At 37.0% G+C, this 17,064-nt stretch overlaps 1 protein-coding gene across 1 annotated transcript in view; it reads left to right on the top strand.

Annotated features, from left to right (window-relative positions):
* Window positions 1-67: 67 nt before the first annotated feature.
* LIN52 (lin-52 DREAM MuvB core complex component) overlaps window positions 68-17,064 on the top strand; it is a gene marked incomplete at both ends in the record, with an annotated part of 33,825 nt that continues 16,828 nt past the window's right edge. Inside the window, 5 exons of the mRNA XM_084240313.1 lie at window positions 68-98; window positions 2,783-2,857; window positions 4,073-4,110; window positions 8,011-8,077; window positions 10,357-10,440. Of these exons, the coding sequence (XP_084096439.1) occupies window positions 68-98; window positions 2,783-2,857; window positions 4,073-4,110; window positions 8,011-8,077; window positions 10,357-10,440 (295 nt within the window). The remainder of the gene's footprint in view (window positions 99-2,782; window positions 2,858-4,072; window positions 4,111-8,010; window positions 8,078-10,356; window positions 10,441-17,064) is intronic.

Raw genomic sequence — 17,064 nt, 5'->3', positions numbered from 1 at the left:
GGTTTCTCTTCGGGGGCGGGGCTGACGGGCACAGCTTTCCCGCCGACGGTTGGCGCGGTCACGTGACATGGGCTGGAAGATGGCGTCTCCCACGGACGGTAAGAGCCGGCTCAGAGAGCCTAAGCCTGCCACCTCCTTCTCTGCTCCCCTGAGAACTTCCTCTCGCCTTTGGCCCCTCAAACTTCACTTTTTTCTTAGGCTCCTTTCCCTTCCATTTCTTTTCCTTGGATGCGTCTTCAACGCCACCGCTCTTCACGGAGGCGCCAGAGGTGCCCTATGTCTCCACTGTATACCTGGAGGCGTCGGTCCCTTAAGGGATCCATTCGGGGGAACAGGACGAGGGTCGCCCTGGCCCTCCCTCAACCCCTTTTGGGTGAGGCTGAGGGCGGAGGAGGTGATATTGCTGGGGGAAAAGGAGATTCCTTGCTGTAGCTTTCTCCTCCAGATGCCGGGTTGAAGGATCATTTCTCTTCTCTTTGAGGATCTGGAACGATTCTCCTAAACCCCAGGCAGGATTGGTGATTTAACCTCACCCAGGACTGTACTGCTAGAGGAACATGATTCTCTCCCGTCTCCTCATATTGGTACCATTGCCCTGGCAGCAAGAGGAGCGGAAGACATTCTTGACCCATAGCAATGAAAGACCTGAGGAAAATGAGAATTGATGGTCTTAGTGTAGTTTTGCACACTTTTCAAATTCTCTTACTTCTGCTTTATGTGTTCTTTCCTCGGACTGAGTGAATGCACGATTTCTGTTTATATGTTGTCTAGGTGCAAATCATATCAGATAGCGATTAAGTGCTTTTATTGCCACACGCTTTAGCTCTTGGCTTTGCTTTAGAGAGGTAGGGTCTTGCAGTCACTTTTGAACTCATTTCATTTTTGCTTCTTTCGCTCTCATCCCCACGTTCATTGATAATGTGGTTTTACCTTTCCAAAGAAACAAAGAAATACAAATTTGGAAGGAATCTTGGATGTTCATTTCAGGAATGAGGAATTGAGGCCAGGAAAGCTGTATTTTCGTACCTACTATATAAAAGGCATAATGCTAGGTGCATTGGGAGATGAAAGATTGAAGACTTTTTGCAGTTTCAGGCCCTATTTTAGCTGAAGAGACAACCGCAACACAGTATCTGGAGTTATCCTTCTTCACCATTATGTTCTGATTCAGTACCTTCACTGTCAACATTGTTATTTTGATAACTTTGCCCCTTTCACCCTAGTTTATAAGTGCCAAGTCTGTTTTTGTTCCTGGTTGGGTCCCAGGCAAGTAGTAGACCTCCAAGGGACATTTATTGAAAGAATGATTATGTAGATGTAAAACTAATATATTGCTTCATCTTAAGTTTCAAGTTTAACTGAGTCATCTTAAGTTTCGTGTTTAACAGGTAAACACTGTATGAAACATTAAATGTGTTCATAGTTAAGTGATAGATATACATTCTTTAAGCTGTGGAGTAATATGAACTGACTGCTGTTAAAAAAATTAGTTCTGGCTACTCTGTGCAGAATAGATTTACAGGTAGGGACAGACAGAAAGGGATTAGAATGAGAGCAGGGAGAACTGTTAAGGGGTTATTAATGGTTTCAAGGCGTATTTTGGAGAGAAACTATTGGGTTCACTATTGGATTAGTTGTGGAAGAGTAAAGGAAAGAAAGGCATGAAAGATGACACGTGGGTTTTCTATTTGAAAATTGGGGTTCATGGTAATGCTATTTCTTGAGGTGGAATATGCTTATGAACATATTAGACTGAAGGATCTTTTCACATGTGTAACTGGAGGACTATGTCAAGTAGCCACTTGAATATATAGCTTTGAAGTTTGGGGAAAGATTGGGACTGAAAATATAAATATGGTGTCATTGGTATATAAATGATGCTAATGGCTAATAGGACTAGTTGAGATCTCCTTAGGAGACTTTAGGTGGGAAGTGAAGCCAGCTTAGGCTGGAGCCTGAGTGGAAGAGGAGAATGAAGGAGTCAGTGAGGTAGGAGAAAAACCAGCATAGTGTTTTATAGAAGCTGGAAATCCAGTGTTTCAAGAGGAGTGGTCAGTGTGTGAATGCTGCAAAGACATAATTTAAAAGATAACAGAGAAGTGATCACTGTTTAGCAAGTGACCTAGGTTTAGCAAAATAGGTCATAAATGGCCTTGACAACATTAGTCTTCATGTATGGGAAGACAGGAAAGAATGTGTGAATAAGAAGTGGATCCCGCAGTGAAGGAGTAGGAGGTCATGGGGTCAAGGGACAGTTCTTTCAAAGAAGGAAATTCTAGAGTAGGCTTACTTGGTATTGAGTATGAACCAGTAGGAATGGTAGAAACTAGAAGTGCAAGAGAGAGTAAGGTGATGTTTTTGGTATGGTAAGGGAAGGAGTTTGTTTTTCTTGGCTGCAGGGACATTTTTGTAACAGGTGGAAATTCTAAGTCTGAGTGAAGATTCTGAAGGTGGGTTTGTTGATGTTCATTTTTCCTAACATCTCACTAAAATATTGCTTCTGTTTCAAAGTTCAGAAAAGTAAGGTTTGATGAGGGAAAATGATTTATTTGTGTGCTTTATTGGCCCTCACATACATGAAAACTAATGTTGTCAAGGCCATCTATGACCTATTTTGCTAAACATAGGTCACTTGCTAACCAGTTACAGTAATATTAGTAAAGAATTCAAATCTCTAGATTTCTGGATGTTTTTCAGTGTATGTTCTTTGAGAATGAATTGTTATAAAATATAAATCAGTGTGTTTTGTATCTTTTTCACTCATCTGGACATTTTGTTCTAGGGACAGATCTGGAAGCATCTTTGCTAAGTTTTGAAAAACTTGACCGTGCTTCACCAGACCTTTGGCCAGAACAATGTAAGTTTTTGGTTTCTTTATATCAGAATTGATGCAGGAGAACCAGTGCTACTTTGAGGGAGATTTTTTGAAGAGTTACCATTTAACTATAAGGATTAAAATTTTTATTTTATTTTAAAAGGAAGAGATTGAATTCTGTGGTGCAATATTAAGAGTAGATGTTTGATAGTTTAATTTTTTTCAGAACATGATTTGACTCAGGAAATTACAAGGATCCTTTAAAAAATGTTGTTTTTAAAATCTCTGTAATAAGTTCAGCTAATACAGAGGTGATTAAATATTTCCTTGCCTTTTCCAGTCACTCTTACAGAGTTAACCACTGTTAAGCGTTTGGTACAAATCCTTTTTACCTTGTTTCTGATTATACAGATAAGCAAATAAATATATATTTTTAAAGTATATAGAAATTTTTTGTTTGTTTTTTTGTGTCATGATGGGGCCATTGGTATAAGGTCTACAACTTAAATTCCACCTAGTAATTTATTAATGTACCTTTCCATGTTACTAGATATAGATTTACTTCATTCTTTTAAGTATTTTATTGTATAGATATACTATAGTTTATGTATTCATATCCTACTTGGAAACCTAAGTTATATGCAGTTTTTGATATTATAATATTTCAACAATGAATATCCTTGCATTTATAGCTTTGTGCTTATGGAAGAGGATGACTTGTATGAGAATGTCTCCCTACTAGCTAATATTGGATGTTACTAGTCTTTATTATTTTTAGTTTGTATTTCTTTATTGGTAAAGTTGAACATTATTTTTAAATATCTGATTTTTGTTTTTCTGTTTTTTAATGAGCTTCTTTATTTGAGCCATTTAAATAAACAGAACAGTGTACCTAAAAAGGAAATTTACATTTTTTGGTAAGAGATAATTATATCTCACCACCTTCCCTTACAGCCAATTCTTGATCCTTCATAGTTCAGTTGAAGCTTTTCTCTGACGCAGGTCTCATTTTCTCTGAGAAGTTCTTCTTGCTGTCCCCTCAGTCTGATGTAGGTTTTCATTTTTTGCCCTTCCATTTTTGCACCTGGTATCTTTTTTAGAGCACTTAAACAATTTTATAGTTACTGATTTATTGTCTTTTCTAGACTATAAATTCCTAAAGACAGGGTTGGTTTCCTATTATTATTTAAATCCTCTATGTATGGAGCACTAAAATGTTTACTGAGAGAATGATGTTGTATTTTTTTTTCTGTCTAGTACCAGGTGTTGCTGAATTTGCAGCTTCCTTCAAAAGTGTAAGTACTATGTTACTTACTTAATGAAGTTTATCCACTGTTTGCTCCTACATAAAATCTCAAATGTTTCTGATTTCTTTGTTTTCAAGAATAATCTTCAAATAACTGTAACTGCAGTCAAGAAGTCTGCTTATATTATCATCATGTTAATTGATGATAATGTCTTCCTCTGTCCTAATGCTCTATTTTGGTATTTTGAACTTTGATTATGAGACACTTTCTCAGCTTGAAAGCTTTTAGGTTAAGGCAGTTGAAATATTTAATGTAATGCTACCTTTTTGCCCAAACTATGATTTTGAAACTTTTCTCTTTTATGTGATACATTATGATTTACGTTTCCTTAGGGAATTTCTGAATAGCTTATCAGAAACCAAAAGAAGATACTCATTAGAGTCAGAGCTTTTCTACTCCTGGGATAACAGGCACTGTACTAGATGCTCTACTTATGTTCTCTTATATGTTTTCACAGCCAGCAGAGTATGATTATAATATTAGCTGGCACTTACATAGTGTATGTGCCAGATACTGTTCTAAGCACATAACACATATATTTTAAACTTCACAAAACCACATGAAGTATAATTATCCCTGTTTATGACAAGGAAATAGACACAGAAAGGTTAAGTAGGTTACCCAGAGTTATCCACTAAAATTAGCAGATCCAGGCTTTGAACCCATTAGTCTGACTACTAATATTCATTCTTCTAACACCATACTTAAAAGCATTTGATACCAATGTTAGAAGTACCGACTTGCTGAGAAATTTAGAAGTTACTTGTCTAAGTAAGTCCTAGTGAATGACAGCCCGGGAGTTGAATGCAGGTCTGTCTGATTCCAGAGCCATGTTCTTTCTGTTAAGCTCTTAAAGTTCCTTACTACATGCTTAGCATTCTCTACTCACATTAGAGTTAAAGTTGAGTTAAATATATTAAGGCCGCTGTGGACCTGTAGATTTTGGATACCATGAGAGCGTTTGTTCAAAGGGAGTATGACTTTGTAGCCATTCTCATTTGTTCAGGAGTTCATAATCAAATATAATTAAACTGAAAACTAAGTATGAAGTTATATGAAAATTATATGGAAGCTGGCTTATGCTCCTTTAGCATCTTATAAGGCCCAAGCAGGAGACATGCAGAAGAGCGTAGGACTTTGGAGTTCTCTTGGATTTGAATCCTGAGTCTACTTGTTATCCATCTGATCAAATTTCCTAACATTTTTACACTTGATCTTTTTTTTTTCCCTTAAAGATTTATTTATACAAGCACTGGGTACAGTCAGAAGCACGGGAGGGTGAGAGAATTCACCAGAGCCAGAGGGGAGAGCAGAGCAGGCAGACTGATGAAGTACACTGCTGAGGGGAGCAGCGGGCGGCAGAAGAGGTCTGTGCGCCATGTGGGACCCTTGCCCAGCAGCCGGGGATTAAACCGGCGCTGCAGAGGCTGCGGGCAGCTTCACAACCCAGCACTCAACCACTACGCCACCAGGGAGGCCCTTTACACTTGATCTTAGCCAAAAGGCTGAGAAGCGATTAATTTTCCTAACACTTTTGAACTTTAGTTTTCTCATCTTGAAGCTACCACATGGTTTAAAGTGCCAGAATGCATGTAACAACACTTTGCACAGTGCCTAGCACATAATAGATAGTGCACAGTAACTACTCTTAATTATCAGCTTTTGTTTAGTAGATTGAGTAGAAAGATCCTACTTTAGTTTTCTTATATTCTCATTCATACTTAGTTTTCAGTTTAGTTAATTTTGTTTGATTACGACTAAGTATTTTAAGTTGTAAATATAAGTAAAAGAGTAGGGTAATTTTTTAGAAAAGATTTATTTTACTTACTTATGCATACAAGAACTGGTGTGTAGGCCAGAGATGTGCGGGGGGTGTGAGGATTCACCAGAGATGGAGTGGAGAGCAGACAGGTGGACTGACTGAGAGACACTGCACAGAGGAACAATGGGAGAGACAGGAGAGGTCTGCTGCGCCAGGTAAGTTAGCTCTCTGGCTGGGGATCGAACTCATGCTTCAGTGGCTGGCAACAACTTGATAGTGCTGAGACTTTAACCCCTGTACCACCAGGGAGGTCCAAGAATAGGGTATTTTAAAAAAATCCAATTAAATTTCTGTGCATTTTCTGTAGAAGTATGCACATATATAAAATGCTGAGTTTTGTTTCTAGGGGTTCAGGTGTTCTTTTTTTTTTTTTAATATATTTTTTTAAGTATTTATTTATTTATTTATACAAGCACTGGGTACAGTCAGAAGCACGGGAGGGTGAGAGAATTCAGCAGAGCCAGAGTAGGGAGCAGAGCAGGCAGAAGGACAGAAGCACACTGCTGAGGGGAGCAGCGGGAGGCAGGAGAGGTCTGCGCGCCATGTGGGATCCTCCTCCAGTGGTCGGGGAGCAGCCGGGGATCGAACCAGCGCTGCAGAGGCTGCGGGCAGCTTCGCAACCCAGCACTCAACCGCTGCGCCACCAGGGAGGCCTGGTTCAGGTGTTCTTAAGACACCAGATTTAAAACCTCTCCAGGGGTAAAAATAGTGCATTTGACCTAGGATCTTCTTGGGGAGGTAATATACATTAGTGGTTTCTCAACTCAGACTACATGAGTTTTGAGTCCTGGTTCTACATGACCTGAAGGAAGTGATTTATAATCTTCCTATATTTGTTTTTTATTTGTAGACTGAAGATAGTAATATCAGCTTCATAGGGCTGATTTGGAAATTCACTGACATGATGTGTATTAAGTGTTTTGCTTGTCACATACAACCATGCAAATGTTAATGGAAAAAAAGGGGAAAAGAACGCAAAGCTGACGAAATGTTTCTCAGCTCTACCTCTCCGTGCACAGAGAATCATCCATGTGTAGTTGTGAACTTTAAAAAAAAAAAATCCATATGTAATTTCATCTCTGCTCTCTCCATTGGACCCTTCTCCAACCCTTGATATTCTAAATCAGTACATCTGGGGCGTGACCAGGTTGTTTTTAGCTGTTTAGTTACATAGGTGATGCTCATGTGCAACTGGAATTGAGAACTGTTGCCCCCAGTCTGTTCTGAAAATGGGCTGGCTCCCTTTCATAATTTATAAGTTCACATTCAGGTATAAATAGATTACTTAAAATTGGGCCTCCCCGGTGGCGCAGCGGTTGAGCGCTGGGTTGCGAAGCTGCCCGCAGCCTCTGCAGCGCCGGTTTGATCCCCGGCTGCCCCCCCGGCCACTGGAGGAGGGTCCCACATGGCGCGCAGACCTCTCCTGCCGCCCACTGCTCCCCTCAGCAGTGTACTTCGGTCCTTCTGCCTGCTCTGCTCCCCGCTCTGGCTCTGGTGAGTTCTCTCACCCTCCCGTGCTTCTGACTGTACCCAGTGCTTGTGTAAACAAAACAAACAAACAAATAAATAAATAAAACATGCCTCTATTAAAAAAAAAATTATTAAAAAAAAGATTACTTAAAATTGTGAAGTTTTTAAAACTGTCCATGTGTAAAATGAAATTTCAAGTGACAATCATCTGTCTTTTCTCATTTAAATTAAGGATTTTCTCATTCTTGATTCTTTAAATCTTCTCTGCCAGAGAGTGTTCCAGATAGTTCAGTTGGAAGCTTTTGCCAGATCTGAATTTCAAGTAATTTCTTCTGTTACTATGCTAACCTGTTATGCACATAAGTGTAACAGTAGTCAGACCTAATTCTTCTAAATTATTTCTCTGAGTAACTTTAAAGATGAGCAGTATTAGTTTGTGTGGTGACTATTTGCAAGTCATTTTCTGAACCTGGAGAAATCTGCCAGTGTTTTCAAGGAACCTGAAGACTAATAAACTATTTTTTTATAAGATGGAAGAATAGGGACTCTTCATGCTTTGTGTGTATCTGAATAGATATATTCTTATTTTCTGACAGCCTATTACTAGCTCTCCACCCAAATGGATGGCTGAAATAGAACGTGATGACATCGACATGTTGAAAGGTAAGCAAAGCTTACCTTTGTAAAAAGGTTAAAAGTCAGTGACCTCTGACTTTTAACCTGCCATTTATGTTCTTCCAGAAACCACTTTTCCAGTTCCTCTTGTTCTTTTTTTTTTTTTTAATTTATTTATTTACGCATACAAGAACTGGGGTACAGGCCAGAGGCACAGGGAATGAGAGGATTCACCAGAGACAGAGTGGGGAACAGAACAGGCAGACTGACTGAAACACACTACTGAGGGGAGCACTGGGTGAGACAGGAGAGGTCTGCGCCATGTGGATAGCTCAATGGCCAGTAGGAATCAAACTCGTGCTGCAGAGGTTGCGGGTAGCTTTATAGCGCTGTGCTTAACCCCTTGAGCCATCAGGGAGGCCCTCTCGTTCTTTTCTTACAAGTATTCTCAGTTTCAGTCAAACTGCTTACTTAACTGTCCTCATTCATAGTTATTTGTGTCTGAATGCCTTTCTTTACCTGTCCATGTGTAGAAATCCTGCCAGTTCAAGACTCAGTCATAATGTTTTCTGTTGCTAAATTCTTTTAATATTAATTTTATTTTATAGACTGCTTACAGTGGCCAAATAGGTCTCACATTTAATTCTTATAAAGGTCTTGTGAGGGCCTCCCCGGTGGCGCAGCGGTTGAGCGCTGGGTTGCGAAACTGCGCGCGGCCTCTGCGGCGCCGGTTCGATCCCCGGCTGCTCCCCGGCCACCGGAGGAGGGTCCCACGTGGTGCGCAGACCTCTCCTGCCGCCCGCTGCTCCCCTCAGCAGTGTACTTCGGTCCTTCTGCCTGCTCTGCTCCCCGCTCTGGCTCTGGTGAATTCTCTCACCCTCCCGCGCTTCTGACTGTACCCAGTGCATGTATAAACAAAACAAACAAACAAACCAGCAAACAAATAAATAAAGCATGCCTCTATAAAAAAAATAAATAAATAAAAATAAACGTGATCGTTTAAAAAAAAAAAATAAAGGTCTTGTGAGTTAGGTATAATATATTAAGATTCAGAGGTTAACTTAAGATATATTAGAAACAGTTAAAATTTAAATTCTAATCTTTTAAGTCTAGTCTCTTTCCACTATAACACAAATGCCTTATTTAGGTTTTAGTGCCATACATTGTTATCAATACTATTAACTAACAATACCATAGTGGATTAGACATGTCTTACTTCTTTCTATTCCAGCACTTTCTCCTATAAATAGAATACTATAAGTAGTGAATATTGTTGTTTAATAGATGATTTGGAACGCAACCATAAAGTGGGAATTTAAATTAATTTTTTATCATCCATCTGGTGATAAAATTCATGATGGTTATGAAGTAATAAACTGAAATTAAGGTAAAAATCTGGGATTCCTGAGCTATTTAGGCAGCAGAACAGATCAAGAAAGTCTACTAATACCAGATATAGATGAATGTGACATGATAAGTGGGAGAAAATAACATCTTTATTCGATTTCAGAAGTAATTTATTGTCCTGCTTAAATGTAGATCCCCTCCTCCAACCATGGAAAAATTAAGTTTCAAGGGCATCCCAGGTTCATTGTTCTAATGTTTCAAGCAGACATTTATCTAATATCCTCTTAGTATGTATTTTCTATGGAAACTTTAGATTTTTAATAAGGGATCATAGCATTATGTTTCATGTTTCAATTGAGCAATGTCTTAAACCTAAAAGGAATTGGGTGCTATTTAAATGAAAATCTGGTAAAGTAAGTTTTTATTTAAGTACACTGTAATTTATTTTTTGTTTTCTAAACTTAGGGAAATGAGAAATAATAAGAATTTTTAGTTGCTATTTGATCGTTAATTATAATATTGAGGACTTATAAATAACAGGGCAGACTTATACATTTTGTAAGACAGAGCTCTGTGATGCCTTCACAGTGCTGTATGACATCATATAAGGCTTCATATTTTAATGGTGTGTTCATTTTATATGCTAGGCAAAATGTTATGAAAGGATCTTTAGACTACACATGTAATTTGCTATTGTATTTATGCTAAATCTTTTGAAGTAGATAAGCAAGTAGATAAGCTCAATTGACACATTTTACATTTATGGAAAATTCACTGATGTGTGTGTGAGGGAGAAGAGCGGAGGGGAAGAAAGGCAAGGGGAAAGGATGATTGGATGAGAAGAAAAGATATGGGTGCATTTTCCATGTATTCTATAGAAATTAAGCTTGAAAACTTTTATAACAGGGTTTCAGAACTCAAATTAATTGTTACTGTAGAACAGAAAAAAAATGGTATTTAAATAAATGATTCTATTTCAGAATTGGGGAGCCTCACAACAGCTAATTTGATGGAGAAGGTACGAGGACTACAGAACCTGGCCTATCAGCTGGGGTTGGATGAATGTAAGTACTCAGATCATATTTATTCAGGGTTACATGTTGTCTATTTCATTCTAGCTATAATTCAGAAAGTATCTTTATTAAATGTTCTGGAAATAAGAAATCACTGCCTTTTGTGAGAATGTGTTTATTAATCACTGAGTCTACTGGGTAACAAGTGATTTTTCTCTATACACTAATAGTACATTGGGAACCCTTTCAGTTTTAAGTAACAGGATGTCAATTCAAACTAGCTTAAGCAAAAGAGGAACTTTAGTTTCCATAAATCAAAATAGTTTTGAGCATATCTAAATCCATGACTTAATGATGTCATTGGGATGGATACTTGGTTTTGTTTTGCATCTCAAGGCACTGCTTCACTCATGTATAAGGCTTATTTGAAGCAGCACTGGAGACGGTGGCCAAAAGGAGCTCCAGTTTGTGTCTTTAAATATCATAATCCCAAAAAGAAAGAACATGTTTTCTGAGAGTTTAAAAAGAAAGGTCCTGGGAGGACTCTGATAATTCCATAGTCGTTCACATACCTATCCTAAATCCAGGTCTTTTGCTAGGTTGCATGGAACACTCTGATGGACCAGGCCTGGGCCCACAGTGTAGATGCAGATTGAAGGGTTAGTCAGACTTAGATGGAATGGGAAGGGAGGATTAGTTTCCTAAAAGAAAGGATGTATAGCAGGTCAGGAACATAATCTGCTGCCATGAGTAATGTTTCAAAAGTTCTCATTTGTTCCTGTCTGCTCTCCACTTTTTAGTTTAAAATTATTTCTTTATATATTGTATCATTTCCCATTCTGTATTCATTACAAAATTGAAGAAGAAATTGTAGGAAATCTTCACTTAGCAACGGAAAGAGATTCTCAATGTAAATACAGTGACTGGGACTTTGTTCTCAATGGGTACCTTCTGAAACATTCATAAATGCAGTTTGAGAGACTACTATGGCTTATAATTTCTTCAAAAATACAAGTTTTATACTGATTAGCAAAATCCCACAAACAGTTTCAAAATGTTTTTTTTTTTTTCATCACAGAAGCATGTAGTGGATTTGTTCATGTCACTGATTTAACTTATTGCCAAATTCAACATTTCACCTTAAAAGCTGTAATTTTTGACTAATCAGTTCTTAGCCCTCTACCTTTTCTTTATTTACATTATTGTCATTCATCAAGAAGACATTTTTTAATCACTTCATCAGTCAAGAAATAGAGAACAACAAACTGCTTTGTGATAGGTTTTTAGTGGTTTGCTAAGTTTACTTATTGCTTCTAAATCTCTCTGTCATGGTTGTTTATTTCTCATGATTAATGTCTTGGTTAAAATTAGTAGCTACTGTGTATGTCATGGGCTTCCAGAGTTTATAATGAAAGACAAATCTGTGAGTTTTCAATTCATAGATGTGAGGTTTCAATAGTATAGAGTCTGTTTCTGGATAGTAAATGCTGTAACAGTCATAATGATCAATTCTTTACCTCTATGTCACTTTTTTTAATGAAATGAATTTTATGCTTTTTATCTCAAGAGATGCTATATTACCAAGTGTATTTATCAGTAGCATTTTTGTCAATTAGTTGTAGTTGAAATTACTATTTTCCCTCAGATTAGTTTTTCTGTATTCCTACTGAGAAAGATAATGACGTATTTCTTGCTCCACTTTTTATTTTGGAAAATTTTAGACATAATAGCAAAGTCAAGAAAGCAGAATAATGATCAGGATGCATCTTCAATATTATAACCTATCTGTTTTACTTATACTGATCTCCTATAATTTCAAAGCAAATCTCAGGCATCTTATTTATTGCCAAATATCTTCATATTATTTCCCAGAAGACAAGGATTCTTTCTTTTTCTCTCTCTCTTTAAAAAAATATTGCCTCGATTCCATTATTATGCCTAAAAGCTTAGCAGACCTGCTTAATTTGGATGTCCATGGTTGACTCATAGTTGTTACACAGTTAATTTGTTTGAATCATATCTAAATAAGGTTCATATACCATATTTGATAGGTATTTCTCTTAAGTATTTCTCTTAAGTATCTTAATCTGTCTTGGTTCTACCTCCCTTTTACTTTCCTTTGCCATTTAGTAAACCTAGCTAGTTATTTGTTCTGTAGAATTTTTTCGCAGAATTTGTTCTGTAGATTTTTTGTTTACATCCCTATGAAAGCACTTAGTATGGTCATCTATTTCTTTTTATTTTCTAGTAGCTAAATTTAGAAGCACTGATACAGGCTTTATTTTTATTTTGGCAAGAAAATTTTGTAAATCCTATATACATCCATCAGAAGTCCATTGTGTCTGCTTGTATCTAATTGTGATGTTAAGATTAATTAGTTGATAAAGGTATTGTTACCCTGATCTGTTATTCATCAGTTACTTTGGTAACTACCTAGATCTACTATTTTATCATAGGTTGCAAAACAGTAATATTTTGATTCTGTCATTCATTCTTATTAGATAGAATTTTTCTATCATGGACTTTATTTTACCTTGAAAGCTGCTCTTAACTAGGTAAACTATTCTTTATCAGTTTTTAGAAAAATGAGTCAGTTCTCTAAGCATCAATAAAGTCTATTTTAATGACTTTCCACTGAATCAGAAACTTGGTGTAGTTTGTTTTAATTTTTAATTCACACAGTTAAAACCATTATCATTAAGTTTTTGCATTTCTAAAAAACATAAGGCTTTAAGATGGGGGTTTGAAGTCACCAAACTCAGCCATCTTGAGACTGAACCAAAATTATGTGTTAGAAATGCTTGTTTCTGCTGGTTGAGTCCTATGAGCATAGCTGAGTTTTATAAAAATTATTTTCTATTTCAAAATTCCAGCCTTGCAACTTCTGTAGCGGTGTTTTATAATTGTCATTTTTCCCTGACCAATGCAAATTTAACTGTTAACATAAAGAAAATAATTTTTAAAATTAGAATGGAAAGAATTACACTGAAATGTATTAGACTTCTTAATTGTCATTTTTCCCTGACCAATGCAAATTTAACTATTAACATAAAGAAAATAATTTTTAAAATTAGAATGGAAAGAATTACACTGAAATGTATTAGACTTCTTGAATGCAGTTTTTCTTTGTTTTATTGTGTATAGCATATATGCATGAAAGCAAGAATTTTTTTTTTTTTTGTCCTTACAGATTATTCATCTACTCTAGAGGTTGACATTTACTTGACACCCTAATCTGGTGTTTCGATATCTCAGTCCTCTTTTCTGCATTAATTGAAAGGATGACATGGATGAAAAATAAGCGATAGGAACTGATGAATCCCCAAGGACCAGTGATCCTGTTTTCATGCAAATATCTGCCCCGATAAAGATGATGGAAAGAACAAAATGCAAAAAATATTTGTCCTCTAAACATGATTGTCACTTCCCTAGAGCATTGTTAAATGTTAGTATAGAAATAACGTGGACCTACTAGGACTAGTAGTAACTAGATTGTAATCTTCTGGAAGATGAACCCTACCCTTTGATTTGGAACTTGATTATGTCACAGTTAACCCTTTTGGTGTGCAGACTTTAGAATGCAATACTTTTCTGCATAGGCATTTATAACTTTTGTCACTGAGGCACCATGGCTCAAATGGGTGGTTAATTTATATGAAATTCCCTTGAAATACATTGAAATACAAAGAACTGTAACCTGCCCTACCGTATAAAGAATTCTATTTCTGTAACTTCTGAGTTCAGTGTCCTTCCTGTTTTACTGGAACTATTGTAGTTACCTTCTAACAGGTCTGTTTTGCCTCTCAATGACCCTGTTCCAGTCCATCTTGTTTATCACTACTATAGTAATATTTCTAAAGTACCATTTGCTTCTTTTATCCTTTGCTCTTAAGTTGTTGATAGTATTTCATTAATTGTATAATAAAATTTGGATTCTTTAGCATGGCATTCAATCCTCTACATTCTGACTTTAGCCTCTTAGTTCTCCTCTACCAAAACATGTACTGTTCCCATTTGTAATACTGTTTCTGGAACATTCTTGCATCTTTATTTATTTATACTATTCCTTTTTCTCAGAAAAGCCTCCCTGACCTATTTATAATATTAGAACTTTTGTTCATCCTTCATTGTTCAGCCTACAATCCACCTCTTCTATCATCCTTTCCTTTTTATACCTGATCTGGAAAGTGAGCTCTTTCCTGGCCTGCCAAAATTGTTTCTAGAGCAGTTAGTTTCAATTGTATGATACTTTGCTCTGCTGGGAGATTGTTGGTATATATCTCATCTCTTGGATTTATTGTAACTCTAAGGTAGGAATATTTTTGAACTCTCTTTGTAACCCATAGAGTACTTGGCATATAGTTAATGTGCAATGTGTACTTGCTGATTGAATGAATGACTAACTGTAGATGCCTTCAGATGAAATGACAGAATTTTTCTAATGAAACCCAGTTACTGAAAAGGTGGACACTTCCGGAAATTGTTCTTTTTATGCATAGTTTGTGTTTCAGTGATGGGAAGTAACATTTGAAGTTCTTGTGATTTCTAGAATTTTTCCTCTTATGACAATGGATGATCGACCACACATAGTAGAGAGAGTGTGAATCTTGTTAATCTTCTTGGTATTATCTTCTACTTGAACCCTACTCCATTGCTATTACAATTTGGGTTTCCCAATTTAGTCTTATAAGTTGCAACAGTACATTGATTGCTTTATCCTAAGGCCCATTGAACTATCGTGAATCCTGTTCTTAAATGTTTCCCCACTCTGAAGGATACAAACCTTTTAGTAGTCATGCAGATGCCCAACTTAGTGGCTGTATTCCCCATATTTTTGCCAACATGCCGTTTGAAACTAGGACTAAAACTTGGGGCTCTCATACATTTGTTATTTTTTCTTCTTTTTATAACAGCTTTATTGTGATATAGTTCACATACTTTACAATTCACCATTTAGCTTGCATTTCAGTGATTTGGTGTGCTCAAGAGTTGTGCAGTCATTACCACAATACAATCAACTTTAGAACATTTTCATTGCCACCAAAAGAAACATTGTACCCATTAGCAGTCATTTTCCCCTAAACGCTACAGGTCTAGGCTACCACTAATCTGCTTTCTGTCTCTGTGATTTTTCTCTAACCTGGACATTTCAGATAAATGGAATTTCAATCTATGAAGGTAGGCAGGGGGAGAATAACTGGTACTCTTATACCCTGGGTAGTCTTTGTGTTCTGACATAAGAGTTATTTGTCTGGCTTAGTTTATAAGGCCTATTCAGTCCTAAGTTTGTAATGCTTGAAAGTTCAATTAAACTGCACTTGACTGAGGCGAAAAATCTAGCCTTCAACCTCTAGATGGCAGTATGAGTCTTACTGTACTGCTAGCTTTTCTTCTCCCCATCTCTTCAACGGAGTTCCTGATTTAGGATTTTAAAAAATTTCTTCTTGTTTTACCAGACTACTTGCTTAATTTTGTTGATACCTTGCATGGTTTTTAACTTTTTCTTTTCCTTTTTATCTCTCCATCTTTTAAACAGTTTCTTTTGTAAACTGTGTGTATGTATATATATATTTTTTTAAGATTTATTATTTATTTATTTATGCATACAAGAGGTGGGGTGTAGGCCAGAGGTGTGGAGGGTGAGAAGATTCACAGGAGACAGTGTGGGGAGCAGAAAAGGTAGATCTACTGATATATACTGCTGAGGGGAGCAGTGGGCAAGATTGGAGAGGTCTGCTGTGGGTTAGCTCCCTGGCCAGGGATCAAACTCATGCCGCAGTGGCTGGCAATAGCTTGATAGCGCTGAGACTTTAACCACTGCGCCACTCGGGAGGCCCCAAAATTGTGCATATATATATATATATATTTTTTTTTTAAAGATTTATTTATTTATGCATACAAGAACTGGGGTATAGGCCAGAGGTGTGAGGAGGTGAGAGGATTCACCAGAGACAGAGTGGGGAACAGGACAGGCGGATTGACTGAAGTACACTGCTGAGGGGAGCTGGCGAGTCAGGAGAGGTCTACTGCGCCATGTGGGTTGTTCCCTGGCAGGCCAGAGATTGAACTCATGCTGCAGTGGCTGCGGACAGCTACATAGGCTGCGTCTTAACCCCTTGCACCACCAGGGATGCCCCAAAACTGTATATTTTTGAGGATCAGAATCCTTTAGTTCTCTTTTGTCAGAAATGACGTATTTCTTCCAATATTTCCCAAAAGTATGGTCATTTAATTTATTAACCTCCAAAGCTGGATATTAGACTCTCAAAGTGGGTTCAACCTCTCAGCTTATCTTGTTTTATCCTTTCACTCTGTTGTTATTGTGTGATATCAGACAGTAGCTTATTAAATTCAAGCAGAAGTATTCAGCTAAAATTGATGAAATAGTCTTAGGCTAATTAGTCCTTCCAGAAGAATTTAATTGTTTAAATTAAAATAAACACTTTCATATTTAGCCATTTTGAATGATGAGATAATAACAAAAAAATAAAGTATTCAATGCAGCAACTGTTTGAATGCCTTACTTAGTGTAGGACTGTAGGGGATATGAAGACAAATAAGACATAATTACTGCCCTTGAGCAGATTAAAATATAATAGGAAAGAGAAATAAGACAATTAAGTAAATGATTCTTACTAGGAGAGGAGATAAGTTCCATATGAGTGCAAAGAACTT

Source organism: Talpa europaea (assembly GCF_964194135.1).
Source record: "Talpa europaea genome assembly, chromosome: 8".
Taxonomy (NCBI): Eukaryota; Metazoa; Chordata; class Mammalia; order Eulipotyphla; family Talpidae; genus Talpa; species Talpa europaea.
Note: the sequence above shows the minus strand (reverse complement) of the source record. Positions and strands in the feature narration are given on the sequence as shown.